General features: G+C 28.2%; 3 protein-coding genes across 21 annotated transcripts in view; 1 reads left to right on the top strand and 2 right to left on the bottom strand.

Moving 5' to 3' along the window:
- The window catches only part of LOC135964310 (modifier of mdg4-like), a 59243-nt gene that overhangs the window by 20468 nt on the left and 19970 nt on the right, over positions 1-18805 (top strand). Inside the window, exons 5-7 of one of the 19 annotated variants that reach the window (XM_065516527.1) lie at positions 698-949; positions 1503-1620; positions 1899-2015. The exons of 12 other annotated variants lie outside the window; for them this stretch is intronic. In XM_065516527.1, coding sequence (XP_065372599.1) covers positions 698-949; positions 1503-1615 — 365 coding nt within the window. In that variant the 3' untranslated portion in view covers positions 1616-1620; positions 1899-2015. Of the gene's footprint in view, positions 1-697; positions 950-1502; positions 1797-1898; positions 2283-2503; positions 3091-3921; positions 4218-13969; positions 14425-17825; positions 18456-18805 lie in introns of those variants that run through there. 6 more of the 19 variants (XM_065516526.1, XM_065516525.1, XM_065516518.1 and 3 more) reach the window with 6 other exon arrangements.
- Positions 7957-8485, bottom strand: LOC135964313 (uncharacterized). The gene is made up of 2 exons (XM_065516541.1): positions 8192-8485; positions 7957-8134 (listed from the first exon to the last, which is right to left on the bottom strand). The coding sequence occupies exons 1-2, from the start codon at positions 8400-8402 to the stop codon at positions 8019-8021; spliced, it is 327 nt and encodes a 108-aa protein (XP_065372613.1). The 5' UTR covers positions 8403-8485; the 3' UTR covers positions 7957-8018.
- On the bottom strand, positions 8520-10281 carry pre-mod(mdg4)-T. Its single transcript, XM_065516539.1, has one exon. The coding sequence runs from the start codon at positions 9841-9843 to the stop codon at positions 9331-9333; it is 513 nt and encodes a 170-aa protein (XP_065372611.1). The 5' UTR covers positions 9844-10281; the 3' UTR covers positions 8520-9330.

The following is an 18805-nucleotide window of genomic DNA, read 5'->3' as shown; positions in this document are numbered from 1 at the left end:
ATTGTCAGCCAACAACAAGGCGTCGAAATAAAATGTCTAGTGTTGTAAAACGTAAAAATCTCTCAAAAAATTTTTATAAAATAGCTAATTATAGTTAAAATATACAAAAAATTTATATAAATCTAATATTATAGATAGTTTTAATAAATTTTCCCTTGCTTAATGATTGTTATTTTATAAAAAATTTAATTTTTATATATTTGATACATTTAAATGCAACACTACACAAAAATGTTTGTATTTAAAACTGTCAATAAATTGTCAATTTGTCTGCTGCGTCTGATTGCATGTTGTGACATTTGCCAAGAAGAAGAAACAACTGATAGTGAATTTTTAGAAAATATTTTAGTAATTTGTGTAAAAATTATGAAGATTTTACTAATAGTTTAGCAATTTGTTTATTTTTACTATAGTTTTGAATGTGGATTTGTTTTGTTTGTATTTTAAATTGTCTTGAAACAGTTTATAATTAAGAACGAGTTATTTATTACAAGTGCTGTCTGTTAGACTACCAAGTCCATGATATAAACAAACTCTAAAAAGCAATATTTTTAATTAAAATTAATTTTCTATAAATCTAAGAATAAATATATCTTTTTAACAATATTATGTGTTTTATTTTACTCATGTTACGATAAGCTAGTATTGTACCTTGTGATTTCTATGTATTTATTTTATTTTTATTGTATCTTTGTAGCTTCATTGAGCAAAAAATCGTCAGCAGTCGCCCCTGCTAAAGTTCCACCTGGTAAAATTCCATTGTGCGCCGGCAGTAGAGTTTATGTGGCCAAAAATGATTTAGTGAAAATATTTATACCAAATGCTTGTATTTATACATCTCGCTTAAGTGACTTGGTATTTGGTTTGGAAAATTTGGAGAAGGTAGCCAAATCGGGCTCAAAAGATTGTCTAAAGCTATTGAATGAAGATTTGTTAAAGTCTATGATAAGTAAGTAAGCCTTTTTCAATAAAATTATTAGTACCTATGCTCCGTAAATGTTTCGTGTTATATTATAAACTTTACATCATCGAAAAACGTTGATACTTTTGACCAAACGATGATGGCAATCTATAATAGAGAATAAAATATGTTTGATTTTATATAAATTCACAAAGCATGAATTCTCAAAGGCATAATTTCAATACTTTGGAAGAACTAAGGTATTAAGCCTTTGAATTTATTGCTAATGAATAAAGGTAAAGATATACAATTCTATTTGAAAATGTTAATTTTTGATATGTGGCGAACCTACATTGTGTTCAAAATAAATGATTTACATTCTTGATCGTATGTTGATACAATTGGTGATTGGAATCCGATTTGTTTGTGAACAAATTTTTTAATCGATTTGATTAAATTTAAATTGGGATTACCAGAAGCCACATTCAAAAGTTTTAAGTACCAATGAAATATTTTTGTACGGGTTATCTTTTCATAAATATGTACGTACATCTGTAAACATACTTATTTAACTATTTTTTTTTATTTCTTGTCTTTCCAGCTCACGTTGTACAAGTGTTCACCGTGCGTGGCGAAACTATTGATAGCAGTGTAGTTAAGCGTTTCATAGAGCAAAAAATTGTCAACATATCTAAAGGATCAGCATCCGCATAGCTGAGGTTGAAGAATATTAAACAGCTTTTAAAATGATTTTGTTATGTTTCTAATTTTTTTTTTAAATAATATTTAAACAATTAAGTTGTATATAGATTGTAAAACATTTAATGTCCGACAACAATACATCAATCATATTCATAAATATACAAATTGCAGAAAAAACTAAAAATATTCAAAATTTTCTTTATATTATCAGTAATTACAGTTTTAAATAATAATCCATCTGACAATTTTGTTTTTACTAATTTATGAATATCATTATTATTGATTTTACTTGCAGATATCAAATATATATTTGAGGATAAAAATGCCACCACATACATTCAATATTCAACTACGCAAAGAGGTCGCGTAATGCTAATATATAACGGCTATCGTTATGTGGAAAATCGTCAAAGTCATAAAAATATATTTTGGCGTTGTTCACGCTATGTTAAGTATGGGTGCCGCGCAACGGTGGTCACCTCGAAAGTCAACGATGATGTGTCAATACGGGTAGCAGGATCCCCGCATACACATGATCCCGAAATGAAAACAGACACTTTAGTAGAAATGACACCAGACTTTAGCATAGAGGATACAAAAATTGGTCTAATGCGTACTATGGTGGGTTTATTGAGCGATTAGAGAAAGCAGCTCAATAGACAGAAGTACATATATTTAAGAAAAGGATTTAAATTTTAGTATTAATTTATTATTATAATGTACAAAATAAATTAAATTAATTAATAATAAAATACACATCGAAGTTACATATTCACCAATTGTATAAAAGTAAAGTACAAAAAAAAAAAACTTGTTTGGTTTCTTCTCGAATGAATATTAAGATTATTTTTGTTTCAAATTTATTTTACTAATTCCTATTTTCTTGTACTATATTTTCAGATACTAAGTCAAAAGCTATAAAGGCAGCTATGGATGAATTTAGGAAGCCTATAAATCTGCCCAAAATATTGGATGGTAAATTTTACAGCAACATTCAACCTCATCCCAAAACGCCGGGAGGCATACAAGCCACATGTACCACTTGTTTTGGCACAATTTCTGGAACAACAAAATCCACTGGAAATTTCTTAAGTCACATAAAACGACGTCACAAAGACATTTTACCCTCGTGCCAATTATACTGTTCTGCCAAGAATTTAAGTTGCTTTAATCAATCAGATTTAAAGTTTCCAGCTAATTTCCCCATGACTTTAACAAATTCGCCAGTACCCTTAATGCTGGCATACACGCCATCTGGTGGTGGTGGCGGCAGCAAGGAAAAGAAAACTCATGAACAATCAGTGCCATGTGTAACAACGGCTACAGCGATTATGGCTGGCACGTCGACTACAACAAACTCTAATTTAATGCCTGCCATTCCTACTTTTTTACGTAGTGATTCCTCTTCCTCCAGCAATATAAATAACGTGGGAAATACAAATAATCCAGCTAATGGTGTTGTTTTTAAATAATCTCCGCGTTCTCATATTTAAAAGGATAAAGTGGAATATAGAATATTAAGTCAATGTTAAGTTACAAATTATTTTAAGGTCTTTTTGTTTCGCTAAATCGATGGCAAAAAATTAAATTAGTACACATTTGAGATATGAAAGACCAACCAAATCAGTGTAACAATGAATACATTTGGTATATAAATAACTCGGGTTTATGTTTGTTATGGCCATCGAAATATTATCAGGAATTTATTTTGTGTGCGGAAAATCTGTCACACAACATTTTCAAATCATTTTTTTTCGCAATTACCCGGCTTCGTAGTTGGGCAAAAATATTTGATTATGTAAATATATTATATGTGATGTCTCATATATTTATATTTCTCTATTTTTGTTTTTTTTATTAAAAATGGCCAGATTTATTATTATTTAAAAAATTGTAAAGTACAAAAGTCCTATTAATTTGTTTGGCCATTTAGCGGAATATAAATAATTATGTTTTAAGTAGCAATTAAAATATTTTTTGGTAAATAACTAAAATACATACATATTTTTACTATATACACGTATATAGACAGACACACACTCTTTTAAATATTTTATGTCCATAAATAAAAAGTTTTTTTTTTTAACATGTATAATTGTTTAATAATTTTTTTATTTTATTCTTTCTTATTTATTGTACATATTATAAACCAATTTTAATAAAATAATGTTTTGTAATGTTATTTAAAAAAAAAATAGCACAGAGACTTTTAAGTGTTTATAAATAATATCTTAAAAATATTATGATTATAAATTATAATTTTTCCAAAATATTAAAATTAAAATCTTTATCTTTTTGTGTTTTTGTTTTATTTTTAGGTAAATTGGAGCAGAAAACATTCAACTGCCATTCACCAGATACTTTGTCGGAGAATTTTCAATTGTGTGCAAATTTTGGTTTATCAAAAAAATCTCGTCCCATATTGTTAATTGAAAATTATTCATTTGTATGTGATACAAAACCAAAAAACAAATCTGCTTATGTGTCCAGTTGGCGTTGTTCCATGTATGTTAAATATTTGTGTAAGGCACGGGCATGTACTAAACAAATTGGTGGTGATATTCGTTATAGAATAACACATCCTTTTCATACGCATTAATTAGTAAAATAAGTATTACAAAACGAAAACGACAGACATCTTAATCTCATTCTAATCTCTTTTTAATATAGACAAGTTCATATCAGCAATCTAAATTAAAAATCTTGTATTTTCTACGAAGTTTTATTTATTTTTCTGCCTGTTCCTCGGTGTGAAAACATACAGTTTTAAGTTATTTTTTTTATTTTAATCTACTTAAAGCGGTTATTTAATTTAGCTTTGATATTATTTTCGTTTAAAAAAGAAAATTCTATTTATAACTTTAAATAGTTAATTTCTTATTTAATAATTAAATTTAAAAAGAAAAACAAAGAACTAGTGAGAAATATAAAAAGATGGTCCCATAGCCACCTGACAAATCATCCAATAGGATGACTATATGGATCAACAAAACCATTTGCCTCATCTTCCACCAATAAAAACCAATACAAGGTGTCCAAAACGTTTTATACAACAAAGAAAGATTATAAAAATATAAATAATCGATAAATACTCTTTTGGAGCAGCAAAACGTAAATACGAAATTAATGCAAGCTCACAACAAAATGGAAATCAATCGTACTCTGAAATGACAAAAAATACAGATATGTACTTAAAAAAATCAACAAATACGAAAAAGATCAGCCACATTACCAAAAGCACTGGTCAGTGCTCAATCTCTGATCAGATCTCAATTAGCTATCATGATTAACATCCATATTGGATGATGGTATAAAATATTGACGATTTGTTAAAAGTTCTTGGGTTATTTGAAGGTTGATTGTTGATGTTTAAATGTTGGTCTGTTAAAGTATTTTGGTGTTTATTTGATAAATTCTCGAGAATTGAAAAACTCCCTCTTCATGAATCTTCATAAAATTCATCATCCAATGAAATGGGCCTTGAGGCTACAATATCAACATCAAATTTATCAAATAAACACCAAAATACTTTAACAGACCAACATTTAAACATCAACAATCAACCTTCAAATAACCCAAGAACTTCAATATTTTATACCATCATCCAATATGGATGTTAATCTTGATAGCTAATTGATATTACGCATCCTGGAATCGTGGTCTATTATATCTACAAATTGTAAATTAACTTTTATAATCTAGTTACGAATTTAACAATGGCTATTGGAACATTAATGGTTTTATTAACAATGCCAGTGAGCTGCAGCTACTAAATAAAGAGCACTATCCATCCAGGAAACATTGCAAAGATAATTTCAATCCAATTCCACCAAATAGCTATACAACCTACTTCTACAATTATCCACTCAATACCACTTCAAAACAAGGTATAGGTGCATTAATTAAGGATAACCGACAAATTCATATTAATTCCACACTACAAACACTTATAGAAATCGAACTCAATATAAAATTTACAGTAATCTCATTATATGTATACACCACCAAGCCAATCCTTCTATAAAAAGGAACTTCTAACTATATTCAATTTTACAGCTGCTCTAAAATTCATTATTGGGGATTTCAATTTCTGGAAAGTAGCTTATGGCTCACTGGGCAATAACCACAGTCGTTGTACCTTGGAAAATATTATAATGTTCTCGAATATGTGCATTCTAAATGATGGTAGACCGACACACTTCTCCACGCATGGTACTCCAACTGTTTTGTCTTTTACATCTTGGGATATTTAAGATAAAATGTACAATATTTCTTTAAAGAATAATACAACACAATCAACTTTAATCGTAAAATCCTCCTCAACTTAGCTAATTCAAAAAAGTACACAAAGAAACTACTCATCTTTGTTCCGAATGTGGACTATATCTGACTATATGCCATTGGATTGACCAATCCAATGAGACTGCTAGAAGTTCCCTACCAAGAAAGTATGCTATAAATCTACACAAATTGAAATCAATATTTAATTAGTTACTAACTTTTGTTTTATATTAAAACGTCTATCTATATAAATTAATAGTATTATCTTTGTAAATATCTATAACTACATTTTTAGTTTACCAAGAGCCGATAGCCAGTAGTCTTTTTTGTAATATTAGAATTAAAATTAATTATAAATTTAAGAAATAATAACAATATTTTTTATTTTACAACTAATATACGTCAAAATATCTTCATGTTTTAAATTAATAATTTAATTTAGAAGTCTTTATTTTTATACCCTTCGCCATTCTGGATCGTTATAGATAGCCCCCAAATAACTAACATGATTTAAACATCAATATATCGGGAATATATCCGGCTTGGTTGCAATTTAAAATCGACAAAATCGGCCCACAAATAGCTGAAATATAAGGAAAAAACATGGACAACCTCGATTTTTGTCCTATTTTTGATCTATATCTGTATTACTAAGTCATTAATATAAAGCCCAATTATGAATAAAAAATTCCGCGAGAGTTTGTTCCCCGGGATTTTTTCCCATTGAATTTGAATGGGAAAAATGAGAAAAGGGAGAAAACTCCCGGGGAATTTTTATTCATAATTGGGCTGATTGACAATATGGATATCTAATGATAGATATTTCAATGTCCATTGCAACGATGTATATATGGCTGTAGTAAGTTGGAGCTTCAATGGGTCAAAATCGGGAAAAATATTTTTTAATCCAATTTTTTTTTCAAAAAAAAATTTAAAAAAAAAAAAATTTTTAAATTGGGAAAAACAAATTGAAAAAAAATTAAGCAAAATTTAAAAAAAAAATTGATTTTGTTTAAATAAAAATATTGTGTCCCACTTTATAGAATAAGTAAAAATAAAAAATTGCAAAAGTACTATCTAAGTCAATTAGAATTTTTTTTTTAACTACGTGATTAAATTATTAAATAAATTATTGAATAGCACCAAACTTTTTTTAATTATTGGTTTATTCATTAAATTTCAAGAAAATTTAATATTTTTGAAATTTATATAAAACAGAAATAAATAATAAAACAGGGACCGAATTACCGCACTCGTGATCGAATGAACTATCGTATCTAAAAATAATTTCGATATCGTAATTATAACAAAATGTACTAAATTTCATGCTCGATATCAAATGCCGTAATCTCAAATAAGAAAATTACGATCGATTTTACTCGATATCGAATGAACTATCGTATCTAAAAATAATTTCGATATCGTAATTATAACAAAATATACTAAATTTCATGCTCGATATCGAATACCGTAATCTCAAATAAGAAAATTACGATCGATTTTACTCGATATCAAATGCGGTAATTCGGCCCCAGATTAATTTTGTTTCTCCTGTAAAATATGTGAAGAGGAACTTAGCACGTTTGCACACTAAGCTAACGATATATATTTTGAATGATATATAAGATAAAAGCATATATTTTTTTAAATGAAAACTACAGACAATGTTATTTAAATATTTAATTAATATAGTTTTCATACACATACATATATGGATATAGTATACCTATGTAATATAAGTTTTTTTGGTCCAAAAGGACTTTTTATATTACTATGAATTTTAATAAATAAATATCGTTATGTACGCGTACATACATTTAATTTAGGCTCTGTTTTCGTAAAAGACAAAATTATTATCTTTTGAAAATTCATAAAAAATACTGTTACAAATTTAGGAATGAAAATTATTTTGTTTTACAAAAACAGAACCTTAATTACTTTTATAATTCCTATTAAACAATTTATTTTATATCAAAATAATGAAATCAATTTAATGCGGAAAAGTGTTTTTTTTTGTTTAAATTGACAAATTAACTGAAATGTAAAAAAGTAAATAAAAAAAATACATAACATTTCTTTAATAAATTATGGGTATATTTACGATATGTACAATGTACACAAGAAATAATACTCATTAAAATTGTGATTTGTTTGGTAACTGACCAATTGCACTGAATTTTTTGTAGATCAACATACCCGATCTTCGCGCCAACTCAATACGTTCGGCATCTTCGGAATGATTGTGAATATCTAATAAATAAAATTTAAACAATTTCTATGAGTTGAAAACTGAAATTATGTTCTTACCATTTGTTACATACAGATCATCGCCAATAGTTTTCAAACGACTGCGACATTTTTTTGAACGATTGTGTATACATTCCCAGTAAACCTTATCTCCCATTGGACCATATCTTTTTAAATTAGATCTATAAATGAAATCATTAATGGCCAGTAATGTGCCCCCCTTGCGGCTGATGATGAACAATTGGGGACCACAATTACGGACGTGTTGCATAACTGTAAAAAAGACGTTAAAAAACAACGTTAACGAAAAAGTGAGAGTACAACATTTATTCGGGAAATATTTATTATGTTTAGTTGAAGATTAAATGAAATCTAGACTAATGCATCATACTTTTGGAAGAGTAATTTGTTTTATTTATTGTCATATAGTTATACATATTGATATTGAAAAAAAATGTACTTAAATTTAAGTTTATTATAATATATTTATAAAGGAAATTTTTATTTAACTTCTTTTCATAAGGCACCCGAGGGTTAATAATTAAAATAATTGAAGACTGTAGTACATTCTGTAAGTTGTTCGTCCACGACAAAAAAATAATAATTTATAGACCCATTAAAAATAAAAACATAACTTAAAGTTGCTAACTTTAAGTTTTTATTCTTAATGGGGGTAAGCAAATTAAAATTGTAGGTTTTTTAATTTACATTAAATTAAAAATTGTGTTTTTTTTAATGTTAGAGTACATGTACAAATTTATTATATAAAAATACAAATGTATGTATATTTTCACATAAATACAGTGAACGAATTACTAACATTTTTAATTAATGATTTAGCATGAAAAACATTTATTTTAGGGTTCCATTTATTCCTAGATTATTATACCTTTGCACCATTTATGCGATTTTGAAACACAAAAATATGTAATTTGATCACTAATTATAAAACAAATACTAATTAAAATTTTTCAAAGCAACTAAAAATACCAGAGGGGCTACTTACTCCTTAATTCGATAGAATGATAAAAATATTTGAGTTTAATCAAACTATACTTTTCGCTTTCGAACATAATTAAGGAGTACATACTGAACTGTAAATATAATAAGTTAGGATAGAGCATTCCCTCGAGCATTTAGTTTTAAATAATGTTGTTTAAATTTCTCAAGATGCCCCACAGAAGTTATTTTTTAATAAGTTATTGTTTCTTTTTGCCTAGCAATGCTTTTTGCAAACGTTTTTTAATTTTCTCACGAAATTCATTGGGATCTTCAGTTGAGGTAACTTCCTTAGATTTATTCTCCGTCGGAGACTTTTGGCCAACCATCACCAATTCAGTCGTAAATTCTAATGTTTCCTGAGCTGGAGTATTTTCTTCTTTAACATTGGTCTGTATTGGTTGTGGAATCAAATCTCCAATATTTAATGCAACATGTTCTGGCTGGGTCGGTTCGATGTCTTGTACCTCTGTTATGGTAACAACGTTTGGCTCGGGTTCTTTACCGGGTGTAAATTTTACTGATGTCACACTTTTGTCAGTGGCCTGTACGAAATGTATGTGTTCGCCATCCAAAGGATAAACTAGCTTTTGATCGGTAACAACACGTACTAAGCATTCCTCCTTGTTTTCTTTGTAGCAACACTGGAATATAGTATATTTACCCTTGCGGAATGAATATCGGAAGTGATGACCATCCACCACTAATTTCATAGTACCCTTAGTGGTGGATCCATATAAAATGGGTGTGCCAGTATTATTATTAATGGCTTCAATAATTTTGTTCACTATTTTCTGAGAAGTTCTGGGCGCATTCAATGGATCTTTACGGGGTCGGCCTCTTTTAGCAGGTGCACGACTTGTTGATGACTCCCGCAATAAATCATGCAAATTTGAAGTATCTAAACGGTATTAAAAGAAATATATACGTAAATCAATAAAAAAAAATATTACAAGGTATAAAATAAAACTAATTAATAAAATAAAACAAGTAAATGGCAAGTTGGTAAATAAATTCTTTATTAAAAAAAATATAAAAAAAATAATATAAAAATTAGTAAATCACACGCGTCACTACTTTTATTTTTGTCGTAAATACACAGAGTTGGAAAAAAAGTACCAAGTTTACAAAAATGCAACAGCCATAACTGAATAGTAAGGGAATTCACTATAACTTCTATTACAATTAAAATTTGTATTTAAAATTTTAAGACAAGTGTCTTTTCCGTAAGTAAATATATTTATACATAGCAATTTATGTATTTATAATTATCTGCAAAGCTAATTTAAATATGCACAATTGAAAACAATTAAGAAAAGCTAAAAAATAACTGGACAACTATGCAGAAAAAAAATTTGGTATGTGTACGAAAAATCTAAATTATAAATTATTTTTTAATAAAAGATGTGGTTAAAAATACAATAATAAAGTTTCCAGTTTTCAAAATGATACAAATTATAATTTGTAAAAAAAAAATATAAAACAGAAAAGGTGGTCTTACAGACATAGCTAGCTCATTTTTAAAGTATCATAAGAGTGTATGCAAAAATTTATTTTTCAAGCTAAGTTTGATTATCAGGAAATCCATCTCGAAAACGATGCGTTTTGAAAAATAATGTGATTTACGTTTTGCAACTTGTTCAAACTTTCAGTTTTATACTTTTTTATTAAATCGTATCGCATCACATTTCATGATAAAATTCAGCCAAATTATTTTAATTCAACACACCTTCCTAAATCGATCGATTCGGTTTTAATATTTTGTACTTAGATAATCATTATAAATTTTATTAGTTATAGATGTGTCAGCTTCTATAACAGTAATAAATTATAACATGTATTACGCTTATGCAATGCAATTTATGTATATATCATAAAAATCCAATTTCTATGACCTTTGGCCGCAAATATCTTGTGATTTTTGGTCAATATCTTATGGACATCATGATGAATGAAGCTTTTTGACGACTATAATTCATTCCTAGGTTTAATATTAAGTGGAATATCAGGTAAACGAAGAAGTTTGCTTAAACAGATAGTATTTATCGAATACAAATTTATTTCCGTCATAATTCATGAAACGTAAATGACACGTTAAAAATAATAATTTTAGTAAATATATTGAGGTAACAATAGTTTGGTGGGTGAAATGATTTGCAGTACTCCGATCAAAAATATTGTGACGATCCTGCTGCAAATGTACCATATCAACCTATTGTTATAAAATACTGAAGTTTTGTTATTTTGGTAGTTTTTTAGTTTTGCGAGTTAAACGTTTTTGTAAACGTTCCTTAATTTTTTCACGAAATTCTTTTGGGTCCTCTATCACCAGTGTCTTGTTGGGAACTTCAGCAGTAAATTCCAAAGACTCATCGTGAGGTATAATTTCATCTTTAATTTTAATGTCCAAGTAATCTGGAATTGATTTCTCAACTTCTAGATTTGATGGTTTGACTTTTAAAACTATGGGAGTTTTATCGGCAACCTGCAGTGATGTCACGTTTTTGACTGTATCTGGTAATTTATGTGAATGTTTGTCATTTAAAAGATAAGCCAGATTTTTAAATCGAACAATTTTTGCGGAACATTCCTTTTTCTTCAATTGGTAGCAACACCGGTATATTCTATATTCATCTTTGTTACAAATATAGCGGAAATGATGGCCATCTAAAATTATCTCCATTGGGCATTTGCCACTGGAACCGTATGTAAGAGGTGTGCCTTTTTGTGTATTGATGGCGTGAGTAATTGTTTCAATTGAAGGAAATTCATTTGATTCCTTCTCGTGTTTGCGTATTTTACGATTTCCGATAGATTGCTCTAGTAATTGTTGAAGTTTAAGATCAACTAAAAAAAAATAAAAACAGGTGTATGTTAAATAATAATACGTGTGTTAATAATGTTAATGTGTATAAATAAAACAATTTTAAAATTTTGTTAAATATGTATATTTTTTATTGATAAATTCTGATTAATGGGGTTTATAAAACTAAAAGCATCACTACTAATTTGTCTAGATATTGATATTCTAATAAACATTTGCTAAAAAACAAGTAATTGACAATTAGATTAAAGGCATAAATAAAATTAAATTTATATATTTTTTAGTATTAATTTCAAAGTAAAATTATTAATGTCTGATATTGGTATTTAGCTAATAAATATTTATTTACAATTAATAAAATAGTACAAATAGTTGGCAATTCTGTGTTTTAAAACATCTCTGTACTTATACTACATACGCCATTTTGTATCATCTATTACAATTTTATAATAGTTAATAAATTTCGCCGTGATATGTTGTGCTGTGTATGCCGTAAAAAAATAAGAAAATTGTTGAAAAAATGTGTTTAAAATTGCTAAAAATTAATTAAAAACGTTTATTTTCGTAATTTAAGTACTACTAAAAAGTGTTGTACAAAATTTGTTAACAAATGTATCGGTAATATCTAGAAAACCCGCTTTGAAAAAAAAATATCTCAAGAAACTGTCCACATTGGGCCAGCTTCATAAAAAAATACACTAATAACCAAATAGTATTGAAAATTTACGAATAATAAGAAAAATACAAATAAATGCTATAAGAATTAAAGTAAAGTGAAGTAATGATTGTATATGCACCTATGTTTTAATTTAATTGTGTAGCTGTTTTATATAGCAGCCCATACAAGTTTTGTGAAAAATATTTTTTATGTTCTTAAAAAGGAATGCATATTCATAGCACAGTTATTTATTTGTATGCCACGGCGAATTTATCAAGTTTGTTTTGATTTGCTTCGTAGTACAGATTCGTTAAAAAAAACCATAACAAACAAAATGCCATTTTAACAAAACAAAAAAAAAATAATAGTGCAAAAACGTGTTATTTATTTTTATAAGAGTAATTTATTTATTTTGTTATATATATTTGTAATGAAGTCCTTCTGTGTTCTAGAATTAAAATTATGTGTAAAAAATATATTTTTTAAAGATTGAAATGTTTAGCTCCAAAGGAGATGGGTAAGTTTTCTGCTTGATTGATATACAAATATTTTCACATCGTTCATCCTTGCCGGGGATAAAACAAAATTAAATTCTGCAGCTATCAGTAATCGAATGGAATATATAGCTTCACCTGCTGCTCGTTTCTGTAACTTGTGAAAAGAAGGATATTTTAGAAACCATATTTTTCATAAAAACATATTGGGAACCAACCTACTTTGAGTGCAGCCTTCTAGGCTGAGAAGACACACGCTGGCCCAAATTAATTAACAATACCATCTACATACAATATACATAAATAATAAATCTTTCAGTTGGTGAAGAAACAAACTTGCAAGCATGTGAATTCCATTTAACGATTTACATATGAACTATCCGTAATCTTTTAGAATACCTTAACTTATGAGTGAATGAACAAAATAACTTTTTTATATTTTTTGTTGAAACAGAAATCTCTCTCCAAAACCGATTAGATGTCTGAAATCCGGCATTGTCTGAAATCCGGCAGTTTATTTAAGTAACAAACCTTCAATATTTTTTTTTAATATTAAAAAATTCAAAATTCCAACACCAATAATGCTGTATTATTTTTAGAATTTGCAAAATAATGATATATTAAATTTGAAGTAATAAAAGGACAGGATTTATGTATGATATATTTTTATATTACAGCTACCTACAATAAAAATATTTAAACTTATGTATATTTACACAAGTATAATAAAATAAATAAAAAATGTAATGAAAACTTACTATTTTTTTCAGATTTTCTAGACTATTTACTAGGATCTCATAAAATTTTTCCTAAACTAGTCTAGATTTAATAATTTCATAAAAATTATATTTTCTTAATTGCAGTCAATATATTGGAATATATTTACACGCCTCGTGGCACGCCTTTAGTCATTTTAGACGATTATTTATATCGCAATAATCGTGAAAAATATTGGCGTTGTTTTCGTTTCATCAAAAATAGTTGCAAAGCTCGTCTCATTATAGATGCTTTTGGTTTAATAAAAACTGCCGGCATTCACACTCATGAAAGAGAATATGAGAAAATAAACTTTGGTAGAAAACTACTTAAATCGTGGAGCAATAGTGCAGAAAAAGTCTATAAACTACCAAATATACCAATGAAAGCTGGCAAAAAAATTGAAAATCGTAAAAAAGTTAAGAAACAGCAGAAACAACAACAACCAGAATATGCCCAACAAGATGAGCTAGAGCTAGAAATAAAGAAAGAAGAGCCCGACGATGAGTTCATTGCAATAAATGCAATTAAAGAAATTTGCTGTTAAAAATATTTCTAATTTTTTCTACAATTTATGTGATAAGTTTTGATAAGTATATTTTAAATTCTAGATACATATACTTTAGTTCTATTTCAGGACCAATTTTTATATATAAAAAAAAAAGTTTTTTCACAAATATTGACGATTTTTTATGGCCATAAACTATCTGCAATGTTAGTGAAGAAAATTTGTAAATTAACTTTCAAAATTTTTCGAGTAAAATCTCAGTATATGTTTCTTTGTGTTTAATTTAAACCGTTTTTTCTACAATTTTAATTTAATCTTATAAAAATAAATATATAGAAAGGTGCGTGCACAAATAGTGCAAAGAAATTTAAGTGTGCTAGGTATTAAAAAAAATAATTTACGAAAATAATACTTTACCTTAGTTTGACGTATTTAAAATAAATGATTTAAATAAACTAAATATAAAACTAATTAATTTTAGCCACACAAATAAGGTCCTCATTTTCGTTTAAATCAATTTCCCGAAGCCAAAGATAACTTGCTTCATACATATGTATTTACAATGGAGTGATCCGAGGAATGGATTCTGTTGTACCAATAGTACTCCAACTACAAGCATTGATGTGCTAATTAAGGAAAATTTCCTTTAGTTCATTCTGAAAGAAATGAAATGACAAAATTATTGAAATTTATTTCGATTAGATTTGCGAAACTTTTTTGGGTAAAATTATGTATATAAATCTTAGGAAGGCTCTGAAGTCATAATACAAATTTGTTTTTCTGATATTTATCATATTCTGTAGATCAATAAGCATCGTTTAAATGATATACATACCTACAAAATGTTGTCCTATGGGATACGATAACTTTTTGTGTTTATAATCATTTTAATTGGATAATAATTCTTTTGATGATGCTCCGATATATTTTCATCTAAAACGATTTTTCACCATTTGTTATAAAAATCTGTATTTATGTATAGTCTTATCACTCATGGCGAATGACACCGTTTGTAATTTCTACATTTTTAATTTGCGACTCCATCATAATCGTCTGCCTCTGGAAATTAACTTTCCGAATCTCACAAATGACTTACATACAAGTTAGTTATTTTCGAAGGGGTGTGCACTATGTGCACTTCCACTCGGAGAACGTCCATTGTGATTCTTTTCAAGAGTCATAAACATTAAAGAATGTAGGGGGAAAAAAAAGATTTTGTTACAGATTTTAAATCGCCGTAGATAAAATTCCCCTATTCCCCTGATAAAACCAAATATGTTACACAGTTTACAGCCAGCAACACTCCCAAGTTAATCAAAAAATCTGTTACCTAGCCATTTATATCTATGACCCTGTAATCTCGGGCAATTGCACATAATGTGCTCTACTGTCTCCACACACCCTACAAAATCCTGTGTGCCATTATTCCATTTCCATTTGGAGGCCCCAATTGAGCAGTGACCGGTTATCATTCCTACTAGAATCCTGAGGCTACACCTATCCAACCCAATCAGTGTTCTGGTCGCATTTGCATTCAGTTTTGGCCAAAGGGCCCTGGAAACTTTGCAACCCATCCTACTACTCCAGGATTGGTTAATGGAGTCACGGAATCTTTAAAATATTTCCCTGTAGTAGTAACATATAGGAGGTTTTATCCCGTTCCCTAGTACCCTAGTTCTGATTTGGATCATGAACCATGTCTGGACAGTTCATCTACCACCTCATTTCCCTGTATATCACAGACCCCGGTACCCCAACACAATATTATTGAGTAGTGTACCAATAACTCCTCCACGTAAATATTCACTACAGACCCCTAATTAACGTATGCCCTTATCAACTCTGTGGTTTTCCAGATCGCGAAGATCTTTGCCTGGAAGACGCTATACTCGTTAGAGAGTCTATATGAATGTTTGATATCATTATCGGCCAAATAAACCCCGGCCCCTGTACCAGAGTCCATCTAGGATCCGTCAGTGAAAACTTACATACATAACTGGTTCGGTTTCTATTTAAATTCGGGAAAATCGATCGCCCATTTCTGATCTATATTTGGAAAACTAAGTCATTAAAACCAAACCATTACATACCGTATACATAAATATCTAATGATAGATATTTCAAATGCCATTCAAACACATATAAACGCCATAGAATTTTTTTTACCACAATTTCGTTTTATCAAAATTAAATGTTTTTTCAACCAAAAATTTATTTCACCAATTTGTTTTCATCCAAAAATATAAGATTTTTCACAGACGACAAAGTATATATTTGTGTCCGTATGGAAGAACAACTTAAGTCGAAACAAACCAATTTTGAAGTATTTCCAATTGTGTGTAATTTTTATTGTTGCTTACAAAAAATCTGTAACTTAACATATTGGTATTAAATTTATTAGACATCAAAGGTAGAAGATTTGTCACATTTTCTACTTAAAATCTTTTTCATTATCAATTCGCCCTTATGTTGACTTAAGCTACTCTTCCATATGACCACAGATATATATGTATATTGAATCGTTATAGATAGAAGAGTCCGTCTCTCCGTCTGTATATTGAAATCTTTCCGTAGTCCCCAAATAAGTTAAATACATGATTCATACATCTATATATCATCTATAGACCTGGTTCGGTCGCTATTTCAAATCGAGAGAATCGGCCCACATATGGCTGATAAAAGGAAAAAAGAAACAGGATTACTAAGTTTGCAACGGCGTATATGAGACATTTAGCAAGTCGGACCTACAATAGGTCAAAATTGGGAAAAAAATATTTGGCAAACACATTTTTTTCACTAATAAATAATTTTATTTTAAATTAAAAAAAAACATTAAAAAAGAAATTTTAAAAAATTTGTTTGCATTCAATTTGTTCACTTATATAAATTAAAAAAAATTTTGAAAATTTTTGTTTTTAAATTTTTATAATTTGGTTATAAAAAAACCGTTTTTGAGATCCCGATTGTATGTTATTTTGTGAAAAATCCAAAACTAATTTTTCTCCGACGTCAAGAAAAAAAATATTCACCCTTATCACGGTTGACGTATATGTTTTACGCCTACGACAGTTTCGTACTAGATTAAAGAAACAGGTTACATTTTATTTTTAATCTAGTACGAAACTGTCGTAGGCGTAAAACACATACTCCAACCGCGATAAGGGTGATTATAAAAATGTTTCAAGAGTCTCTATTCTAAAGAATTCTAGATACAACAGTATTAAAGTTTATAAATTTTACAACGGATGAAACAATACACAACAACCTTAAGAGATAAAGATTACTTGCATTAATAACAAATAATTAATAAAGCTCACTTTAAATAATTGTAAATAATAAAATAAATTTTTGAAACTTATAAATAAATAAAGTGTTTTCTTTCTATTACAATTTTCCAACTTAACAAAAATAAATCTTTACATATTTAACTAATTCCTATACTAAAATTCTTACAGCTACTTCCTCAGTGAGAGAATTGCTTTCGCCAAAAGCCAATAGTTTCATGTTACCGCTGCCTATTGGTGTGTGGTTGGAAAACGAAACCTATCATTATATGCGCAACCAGAAACAGGGTTTAAATCTTATATTCCGTGGTTATATGTACAAAAAAGAAGCTAGTTTTCGTTCGACCATCAATTGGATTTGTTCCAGCGGTAATGGTAAACGGGTTTCAGAAAATAAATGTACGGCCAGATGCATAACAAAACTAGAAGGTGGTTTAAAATTGGGAAAAAATCCTCACAATCATCCGCCAAAATTTACGGAAGACGCCTTGCCAGCCAATGCAATAAAAATTGATGGTCTTATGCCACAGCGTTTAAAGTTATTCTAAAATACATACATTGTGCACACACAACAATTAAATGACAATTTATATTAAATTAATGTAAATAATAATATACTATATAATTAAAATAAGTTTATAATAAATGACTAGACAAAATAACAAGGTGTTAAACTATGGATAATTTTTTTACTTAGCTTAACAACCCTTTAAGTGTTTTTAAGTAAAATGTAAATAATTTTAAAGATAAATACAATATTCGGCTTTTAAATTATAATAAAAACGGTCAAATAAATTTGTATTGAATTGTATTTTAATTATGAAAGAAACAAGAATTGAGTAAATTTAAATATTATTATTATTTTAGCTCAATTTAGAATTATACAAATAATAGGAGGCTGCAGTATGTCCAACACTTTAAATATTTTATATTATAAATACTCTTTTTCAAATAACGATACAAAATCGTCTTTACCCAGAACAGATTACTATATTATTAATCTGTTTATGCTTAAAAGTGTGTGTAATAAATAAAGTTAAATATTTGTGTTAGGAATAAATTTTATAGTTGAACACTTAAAGGGTTTAATGATTACTACATAAATTAGTTATAAATAAATGTAATGGTAGAAAATATTAAGATATTGGTTC

The sequence above is a fragment of the Calliphora vicina genome, chromosome 1 (genome assembly GCF_958450345.1).
Source record: "Calliphora vicina chromosome 1, idCalVici1.1, whole genome shotgun sequence".
Lineage (NCBI taxonomy): Eukaryota > Metazoa > Arthropoda > Insecta > Diptera > Calliphoridae > Calliphora > Calliphora vicina.
Note: the sequence above shows the minus strand (reverse complement) of the source record. Positions and strands in the feature narration are given on the sequence as shown.